At 44.9% G+C, this 10782-nt stretch overlaps 1 protein-coding gene across 1 annotated transcript in view; it reads right to left on the bottom strand.

The window, feature by feature from the left end:
• Positions 1-9477, bottom strand: part of APOE (apolipoprotein E) — a 13926-nt gene extending 4449 nt beyond the window's left edge. Inside the window, exons 1-2 of the mRNA XM_075190958.1 lie at positions 9206-9477; positions 142-198 (exon numbers count right to left, since the gene is read on the bottom strand). Coding sequence (XP_075047059.1) covers positions 142-198; positions 9206-9455 — 307 coding nt within the window. The 5' untranslated portion in view covers positions 9456-9477. The remainder of the gene's footprint in view (positions 1-141; positions 199-9205) is intronic.
• Positions 9478-10782: the final 1305 nt, after the last annotated feature.

Raw genomic sequence — 10782 nt, 5'->3', positions numbered from 1 at the left:
TAAATCATGCACATGTTCAGCTCTAGAGTACAGCACAGCTGTGTCCGGTCAGCATCAATTCTCCCCATCCCACATAGACTTATTGTTATTTTTTATATACCTCCCCCCCCCCTTCATAAATATCCTCTAAAAATAAATTACCTGCCAGGAGCCCAATCGTCAGCAACAGAACAGTCAACTTCATGGTTCTTTCTGATCCTAGTAAAGAGAGAATTGTTAATGAATGTGGGCATGAGATAGAGCCAACATCCCCGACCTTCTACTTCTTTCCATTTCCAGAGGACAACTAAACCCTGCGTTCTATAGGGCCACTTGTCCAGATACTTGCCCGGTATCACCTCCTTCCAAGTTCAAGGGAATTTCCTTTGCATTCTAGGGTTCAAATGTATCTATCCTGCTTTCCCTCATTCTATAATTCTCATCGTCCCCCCCCTGTTCTATCCCCTGTCCATCTCACTCACCTTGTAAGTGGCAATAGTTCCTGTCTCCCTTCCCCTCTCCTTATATAAGCAGTGAGCTGTAAGGGTTGCACTCTTGCACCTTGAAGCTAGAGGCAGACACATAATCAGCATAAGGTTGGAGGGGGCGAAGTCTAAGGAGCTATTTGTTCTCAACAGACTTAACCCCGGGATTGCTGGAAAGTGAGGGTTAGAGAGTGACAAATGCATGCTAGGCATAGAGAGAGCTCATCCACGCTCTTAGTCATGATCAGCTGGCATGTAGGCCAGTCGTTGCCTCACTTCTTGTGTGGAAATGCCCATGTGCCAAAACTTCCCTAAGAGGCAAAGTTTGAATAATTTCATAATCTCATCAAAGTGCAATCTCATTAAAAAGCGATAATACTGCAGCCAAGTCTAACTATGTGTATAATGTGTCACCTTCAATTTAAGCTCTGGTCTTAACTTTTTTTTTTTATTTCCCAGACATATTATTTGTTATAATTATTGGAGTAATTGAAATATTTAGCACAAGCAAACGGCGATTGCCTGAAATAAATGGTGGTAGGGGAAGAAACGCTCAGGATTGTAAACCAAGCTTCATCCTTCAGCTTCTCTTTAGAAGTGGAGAACGTACCACGTAAGATATTTCCTGACAACTAACTATATTGAAATGAAGTGTAAGGGATATTATTATTATTATTATTTTTTATTTATAGGGCGCCACTAGCTATCCGTAGCGCCGTACAGGGACAGACAGAAACGCGATACAGGGTGAGACAGCACGTTACAGTTAACAAAAAGCACAGTAACTCCGAACCTCAATGTACAGCTAGATGAGAGGTGAGAGCCCCAAGCAGGGTAGAGAGAGGGGTAGAAGGGCAGGAGGACCTTGTGGAAGAGACAAGGAGCTGAAGAGCAGAGTTAAGGTGGTGGAGAACAGAAGGAGAGGAGGCCTTGCTCGAAAGAGCGTACAATCTAAGGGGACGGTAGGACGGACAGAGACACAATGGTAGGAGGAGGGAATGGGGAGAACAGAGGCAGAGACGGAGAGGGGGGAAGAGGAGAATGAAAAGGAGGGAGGTATGAGGGGGACAGGAGGGAGGGCAGGAGTGGGAGGGGGGTAGGGGGAGACTGGGAGGAGGTCAATTAGGTGGGGGACTGGAGGGCTTTAAGGAAGAGGTGGGGTTTTAAGGCCCGTTTGAAGCTAGACAGGTTGGGGGAAGTTCTGATGGAGCGGGGGAGCTGGTTCCAGTGGAGGGGGGCAGCGCGGGAGAAGTCTTGGATGCGAGCGCATGGGAGAAGGTAACCAGGGGGGAAGAGGCAGTGGTCATTAGCCGAGCGCAAAGGGCGGATACAAAGAACGTGAGCACTGAAAGGGTATATATCTAAAGTAATGAAAAATAGGGAGAATGATGTAATAGATTCAGAGACCTAGGGCTAGATTTACCAAACTGCGGGTTTGAAAAAGTGGAGATGTTGCCTATAGCAACCAATCAGATTCTAGCTGTCATTTATTTAGTGCATTCTACAAAATGACAGCTAGAATCTGATTGGTTGCTATAGGCAACATCTCCCCTTTTTCAAACTCACAGTTTAGTAGATATACCACCTAGATTTGAAAATAAAGTTTCCAAGACAGACACAGGGCCGGACTGGCCATCTGGCACTTCTGGCAAATGCCAGAAGGGCCGGTGTGATCTGTCAGTGCACTGCACGGTGTGTGCACTGACACTTCCTGGTCTCATGTGCCGCGCGCGGCACATGTGACCAGTACATGTCCTGGAAGGCAGCAGACAAAGAGCGGAGAGAAGCAGACAGGCAAGAAGCTGAGAAGGTAAGTACAGAAAACGGGTGGGGGGGGGGTTGGGGAGAGAAAAGGTGCCAGACAGACAGAAAACGGGGGGAGAAAAGAAAGATTGCCCTTCCAGAGTGGAAATGTAAAGGATCAGTCAATCTCCAGACACCCCCAAAAACAGACAAACCAATACACCAAGACTTTCCTGACCTCCCTACCCTTCACCCCCACCCCCTGTCTCCCTACACCCTGCTCTGCTAACAATACCCTCCCTGACACATTAAACGGGGGGGGGGGGGGAAATAATATTGCCCACTACTGTGTAGCATAATATCAACTGGGGGCACTATTAGGGCATAATATCAACTGCGAGCACTATTGGGGCATAATATCAACTGCGAGCACTATTGGGGCTTAATATCAACTGATGAATTTAATGGCAGTGATGGTTGCGGGAAATAGCATTTACGTTTAATAAATATACCTATTTCATTTATGGCTGGGATTGTTTGGAGGGAGGGAAATAGGTTTATTTATCAGCAGCAGCAGCTATTTATATTAAATGTAAATACTAGTATTTTAATGTTGGGACTGGATGGAGGCCTAATTATAAAACATGGGTTGTATTGATTAAACACCAGGGCTGGTTGGAGTGTTCTATATTACATGTACCCATTTTTTTTCCAAATAGGGCCTCCAACATTCCAGTATCCAGACAAGCAGCAACTGAACTAAAGACACCAGGAGCCATAGGTGGTGAAAGTAACAAGACAGGTAGGAGAGAGCAAGACAGTCTGCCAACTGTCCTGAATCTAGTGGGGAAATTTGGTGACTGTCTCGTTTATTGAGATTTGGGCAGACTACAAGGACAGTTGGGAGTTATGTCCCGCTTCACACTACTGCTTGTGAAGGCAGAGCTGTGTGCAACTAACAGTATTGCACACAGTATTGCTTGTGTATTTGTCTAACATTTTTCTAAAATGATAACCATGTTACATAATAGGGGCTCCCGGTCTTAAACACCCCAGGCCCCCCAAGTGTTAATCCAGCTCTGGTTAGCAGGAGGGAGCGGATAGCTGCTCCAAGTCTCTGAATAGGACACAGCCTGCAGAACAAGCCGAGGAGCTCTAAGTCTCACAAGATTTGGTAACCTTGTGAGACTAAGAGCTTCCCTGCTCACTCTACAGGAAGTTCCCACCCTGATGGATGTCAGCAGCAACAGAAGCATAGATAAGTACAGTGGGCTGGGGGTATCATAATGTGCCTCGGGGGATGGCGTGATAAATGTAATGTTTTATTTTAATGTATGTATCATTGTCCCATGTGGCCACACCCACAACACAATGTGGTCACGCCTTTTTTGGTGCTGCCGCGCAAGCCCACCTCGGTTTCTTTCCGCTGGAACTAAGGTGGGCCTGTGGACTATAAATGCCAGGGCTGATTTCTAGTCCCAGTCCGGCCCTGGTCAGACATTTAATTTCAGAGGCTTATAAATTAATCATTCTTGGAATGGTGACTAGACAGGCATTCAGCATTCATATGCACCAACTAAATGACAGCTTATTTCACAAATGCCCGTTAAAAGATTGACCTGGTAGCATTGTGGCAAGAACATGGTTTATTTCTAATAAAGGTTATGCTTGGCTTCCTCTCTCACCAATACTGAGTTTGAATTGAATAATATATAGTATGTAATAGACATTTGTATGGTTAGGCTTTCACAATTCTAAATTGTCGTTAGGCAAGTCCTCTGCACACCACTAGGTAATTTGACATGTCCCCTATTGTCAGGGCCAGATTAAGGGCCACATGAGCCTGGGGCTGAATATTATAAAGGGCCTATTGTCAGAAGTGATGTCCCACCAGAGGTGTGGCCAGCTGTGTGTGGGTGTGGCCAGTGGAGTGTGTGGGTGTGGTCAGCACCATGGAGAGCATCGCTTGCACTTCCCTCCAACCACCTACATCTCCTTCCCGTCTTGTGTTATATATAGAGTGCACCACTAACTGGATCACACAGCATGTATGTAACGTGAAGAGTGGAAATATGTTCCATCTGTCCCTCATGCTGGGACAAGCTCCTGGCTAATCAGGATAGTCCCCTAAAATCAGGACTATCCTGATTTCATCAGGATAATTGAGAGGTAAAGGTATGTTATTTTTCTTTACCATTGGAGACAAAAATACAAACAATGGTTGATTATTTTTATTTATAAAGTGCTTTAACAGAAACATGCACGAAAAATACTGATTTCAGGTTTTTAACATTGAACAAAGTACAGGGTGCTGACAACTTAATAAATAAAAAACTAAAGCTTGAATCTATGTATAAATATATATAAATACATTGTCATTGTGTGTATCTATATTGATCCTAATATATAAACATTCACTGTCCACTTTATTAGGTATACCTGAACACCTGCTAGTTAATGCAAATATCTAATCAGCCAATCATGTGGCAGAAACTCAATGTATAAAAGCATGCAGACATCAGGGGCTGGCTGGGCTAGGGGGACAGGGGGCATCTGCTCCCTGGGCAGGTCCCATAGTCAACTACCTTGGGCTGGGTCACCTGCATTTATTTTCCTTTAAAAGGTTCTTAATAGGCTGTTGAGTTGAGTCTTGCCCCCCAGGCAGACATATGCCAGCCCTCCCCTGACAGACATGGTCAAAAAAAATACAATTGTAGTTCAGACCAAACACCAGAAGGACGAAGAAATGTGATCTAAGTGACTTCTATTGTGGAATGATTGTTGGTGTCATACGGGTTGTTTCAGTACCTCAGAAACTGCTGATGTCTTGGGATTTTTACACACAACATTCTGTGGAGTTTACAGAGATTGGTGCTCAAAACCAGAGCGGCAGTTCTGTGGGTGGAAACGCCTTGTTAAAGAGAGACATCAGAAGAGAATGGCCAGCATGGTTCAAGCTGATAGGAAGGCGACAGTAACTCAATTAACCATGGGTGGTATGCAGAAGAGCATCTCTGAATGCACAGCACATCCAACCTTGTAGTGGATGTACTACAGCAGCAGAAGACCACACCAGCACCCTTGTGACCGCCACACAATACACAGCATCCTTGTGACCACCACACCATACACAGCACCCTTGTGACCGCCTCACCATACACAGCACCCTTGTGACCGCCTCACCATACACAGCACCCTTGTGACCGCCACACCATACACAGCACCCTTGTGACCGCCTCACCATACACAGCACCCTTGTGACCGCCACACCATACACAGCATCCTTGTGACCACCACACCATACACAGCACCCTTGTGACCGCCTCACCATACACAGCACCCTTGTGACCACCACACCATACACAGCACCCTTGTGACCGCCTCACCATACACAGCACCCTTGTGACCGCCTCACCATACACAGCACCCTTGTGACCGCCTCACCATACACAGCACCCTTGTGACCGCCACACCATACACAGCACCCTTGTGACCGCCTCACCATACACAGCACCCTTGTGACCGCCTCACCATACACAGCACCCTTGTGACCGCCTCACCATACACAGCACCCTTGTGACCGCCTCACCATACACAGCACCCTTGTGACCGCCACACCATACATAGCACCCTTGTGACCGCCACACCATACACAGCACCCTTGTTACCACCACATAATACATAGGGCACCCTTGTGACCGCCACACAATACATAGCACCCTTGTTACCACCACATAATACATAGGGCAACCTTGTGACCGCCACACCATACACAGCACCCTTGTGACCGCCTCACCATACACAGCACCCTTGTGAGCGCCACACCATACACAGCACCCTTGTGAGCGCCACACCATACACAGCACCCTTGTGACCGCCTCACCATACACAGCACCCTTGTGACCGCCTCACCATACACAGCACCCTTGTGACCGCCACACCATACACTGCACCCTTGTGACTGCCACACCATACACAGCACCCTTGTGACCGCCACACCATACACAGCACCCTTGTGACCGCCACACCATACACAGCACCCTTGTGACCGCCACACAATACATAGCACCCTTCTTACCACCACATAATACATAGGGCAACCTTGTGACCACCACACAATACAGACTTCTACCCAATACAAAGAGCAAAATATGATTTTTATTGATACAAGCAAACTGTGCAGTTAATGTGTGAGAACGTGATTATCAGCTGTTGGTCATTTTCATATCTCCTAACACCTCAAATGGTCAAAGGGGAATATATAAGGTTTGTTATATATAACTATTCTTTCTTCAAGTGTTCATACATCTGAGCAGACTTCAAATTACAAATAGTCAAACACAGTTACCCGTCGGTGGTACCAGGGTATAGTTTCCATTGAAAAAGTTGGTAATTTTGTTGTAAGAAAAGGAACGGATCTGTATGCTAATACACACGGGCCATTCACACGTGTTTTATATTTTCACATATTCCTTGTTGGGCCTGTTGTCACACATCCCCTGTTGTCACACATCCCCTGTTGTCACATATCCCCTGTCGTCACACATCCACTGTCGTCACACATCCACTGTCATCACACATCCACTGTTGTCACATATCCCGTTAAAAGTAAATTGTTCCTACCTGTTGTGTCGAGCGCCACTGACCTCCATCTGGGACTGGGTGGAAGTTGGTACAGCACGAGTCACACACAGCCTCTGTAGGCGCAGTCCCCACCCCACTCAGCTACAGGCAGCCAATTACAAGGCTGTCTGTAGCTTTCTAACGATGGGACCACCTCCTGGCAACCAGGGAAGCCGCCAGCGGTCCACATCAGCACCATCATCACCCTGAACCCTGTCCCCCATCCCAGTGTCAGGTGCCCTCACAAAAAAAAAAAAACCTCTTGGCTGGCCTGGGCCTATTTCTGTTTAGAGGCCTGGGGCTGTAGCCCCATCAGGCCTATTGTTAATCCGCCATGCCTACTGTCCCTTGTGGTTCCAGAGCCCCAGGAAGCTATGCCGACCACTGACAGAGACTTTGAAAGACTTACTGCACCAGCAGCCAGCCATGTTGTACTGGAGTCGTCGGATAGGTCAGAATACAAACTCACTGTAAAAAGACTACATAGGGTTAAACTGCTGCAGGGGTTGATCTGATTATGGTCACTGCAGGGTGCCCGCCGATACCTCAGGACTGGTGGGAGGTTAGGAAACCGCCCCTCCATTAAGCAGACACCAATAGAGAGCAGATAAGTTATTTAGAGACTCCCCTGCTGAAGACACACCACAGTTTCAAGCAGGCCGAGCATAAAATCAATCATTACCCCATACACAGTGTGTTAGGCTTGGCTATCTGTTATGGCTCCTGTTGGACTTATCTGTGGGTTGTACCGAATATGGCATTGTGGAAGCCTCCGCGTATCCTTTCCCTTTGTGGGCCCAAAAAAGCAGGGTGACATTGGACTGGATCCCTACCAAGTTGGTAAAGGAGTCAAAGATCATGGCTCAGTAGCCGGGACCATGCCATTGGTGATCTGCAACTATAGCAAATCTAGGTAAGGATGGATGCTACATTCGGTGCTTGGACCTACTGGTACTTGTTCCTGTAAACTGCTAGAATTCTCTGTATTGTGTATGCACAATAAAGTGATTTTCCTAAGTGATTTTTTTTACCCAGTTAGGGAGTACAGGAGAAAGCCATAAGGCTGACTTTGGGCAAACCAAATTGGCTGGAAAAGCAAAAGAACTTAACATCACCCCGGTATTTTCACAAGGACAGTTTTTGAAGGTCAAAAGCAAAATGATTAGTTTTGATCTTTTCTTGTATGCTTTTTTTTTCCTTTTCTTTTTTTAGGGGGTTATTTTCATTTTTCACTTGGGGTCCTGAGTCACAAGAAGTGCACCTCTGTTGTTGGGTATACATAAATCACAAAACTGGGAACAGAATGATATTTACTCTTTAGTTGTTTAACACTGACCTCTTCCCCCAGGTCACCTCTTTGCCCCTCTTCACTGCGTTATAAATTGCCCCTCTAAACAATGATCTTTTATCCTCCTTGAAATCCGTCTCCTGAAAAGATTTTTTCTGATTTAGATTTGTTCATCCCCTGGGTTTATGACACAGAGTTTACAATGGTGACACTGAAGAAAGAAGAAGTTGTGGCTGTAGCTTCATAAACACAGATATTGTATTACACACTCGCCCATGCGGCTGTTCTCATGCTGAATAGATGCTACCTGTGAGTTCAGTGCACTTAAGTGACCTCTGTGAAATAAACGGAAACAATGGGAATTATTTAATTATTTATAATGTTTAGGCGCAACACAAAACTGTGCAGTTCCTCTGCACTCTTGCACACCTACAAAGTGCATAGATAGGTCTGGTACTTTCTGCCGTCATACAAAAGGTAACAAGCTTGAAAACATCAACTTCTATATTTTCCAAAGCTTTGCAGATCCAGAAGAAGACAAGAAAGCCCAAGGCATCTGTCTTCTACAAATATAAATACAACTATTTAATGATGATGGAGTATATGTCTCTAATAACATACGCCTATGATAGCATACTCTAGATATCAAAAATAGGGAAGTGTACGTGCGTACTGATCAGAACATGTGCATAATAATATCCTCTACATGCAGAAGTATTTACAAAGCATCCACTGATCTATGTAAAAGTTTCCATCATTTGGAATTTCTCTCCATTTATGGGCATTTTTTTGTATACAGTTAAACAGGGGTTGGCTGGCAAAGGTTTTAACCTGGGGAGGGGGGGTGAGCACACAGCACTGGCCCATATTGCATGACAAGAGGTCCATCTTTATGATGACAACTCCACATAAAAGTGTAATATGTGGCAGGCAATATACCATTGTAACCTATGGCTCTTCAGGTTTTTTGGAACTACAAGCTCCAGCTTGCCCTCTGGCAGGGCATCCTGTGCTTTGTAGTTCCACAACATGAAAGAGCCAGAGGCACTGATAAATGTAGTGAGTCATTGACTGAAGGTCCACCTACCAGCTTGTATTCTACCCTGTCTGCTTCTCCTCTGTAGCTTCTGTGGAACAGTGAAGGGAAGCCGAGTCCATCCACATGGGAAGCTTGTATTCCACTCTGTCTGCTTCTCCTCTGTAGCTTCTCCGGAGAAGTGAAGGGGAGCCGAGTCCATCCACATGGGAAGCTTATATTCCGCTCTGTCTGCTTCTTCTCTGTAGCTTCTCTGGAGAAGTGTAGGGGAGCCGAGTCCATCCACGCGGGAAGCTTGCATTGCTATACAAAGTAAATATTCTATGTAACTCAAGTCTGATATTTTAGAGTCTCTTGCTATATTGAAAAAGCCCCGTCACAAGTACATTTAAAAAAAAATAAAAAATTATTGATTTGTGTTGCAACATAATTTATTATTGCAACATCATTTTGACAGCGTTAATCTAAAACACCATTATCACAACGGACAGGGAGCTTCATTTATGTAAAAAAGCAGTAAAGAAACAGATAAAACATATAGTGGTATGTTTATGTACCAACGCATTTGATGAAAGACAGTTTTCAATCCTTATCTATACGATAAGGATTGAAATATCTTTCATATTTATCAAAAACGTTCCAAAGGGACAGCAGTCACGATAAACTGCTGTCCCCGTGAAGTCTAGCACTAACCTTATCACTGCATCTTCGTTCCCGATGACCAGCGCGATCCATGGCAGTCTTCTGTGATCTCCCACTAGCGGAATTTTCGGGCAAGCGCACAAACTTCCCTGCACTTTAATGTTGCAGAGAGTGGTGTGCGACGGTGAGGGATCATATGATCCCTCCACACACAAATGCGCAGTGAAGCTGAAAAATAGCAAAAACTGTAATGTACGCCAGCCTGAGCTGACGTACATTAACATAGGTGTAAAAGTATTTTCGTTCATTCTTAAATTGCAGTACATAGCAGTCCTCATAGACAACTATGGGGACTGCTATGTATTTTAAAAAAAAGTGCAAAGCAGCAGGTAGATATCTGCTGCGATGCAGCAATAATAAATTTGCAGTATACTTAGTTTTGCGGTTATTCCCCGAAAACGGCATTTACAGGCAAAATATGATTAATAAGTAAGCCCCTAAGGAGCTATTTATTCATGACTATAAGTGAGATTTTTATTCTATTGCCAGTTATCACAGCGATAAAAAATCCCTTATTGACACAATAAAAAAAATATTTCCATGTCAGCTCAGCGACACACTGGCCTGGAGCGGAAAGGTTTAACAGTTTTCTCAAAATAATCTTTGCAGGTGTGGGCATGTGTGAGCTGCCTTGCCAGATTTAGGCTTTCAGTTCCAAGAAAGTGGGAAAAAAATAAAAACAAAAATAGGTTAAGATTATTGGAAAAAAAAAAATCTAAATATTTAAAAAACATTATACACTAAAAAAATATTTATTCAAAGTTGTGCTAATGGGGCTTTGAGCTCAGTCACTCAAAAATTCTTAAAATCAAAAGACGCTGCTTACCTGTCCGTCCCAGGTTTGTCCACCTCACTTCTGATCGGCAGCCAGGTAAGTGATGAAGAGGGGAAAAGGTGAAGAAGATGGAGGAAGCAGAACGAGGTGC

This window comes from Mixophyes fleayi, chromosome 11, assembly GCF_038048845.1.
Source record: "Mixophyes fleayi isolate aMixFle1 chromosome 11, aMixFle1.hap1, whole genome shotgun sequence".
In the NCBI taxonomy this organism is placed as follows: domain Eukaryota; kingdom Metazoa; phylum Chordata; class Amphibia; order Anura; family Limnodynastidae; genus Mixophyes; species Mixophyes fleayi.
This window is presented reverse-complemented; position numbering and strand designations above follow the sequence as displayed.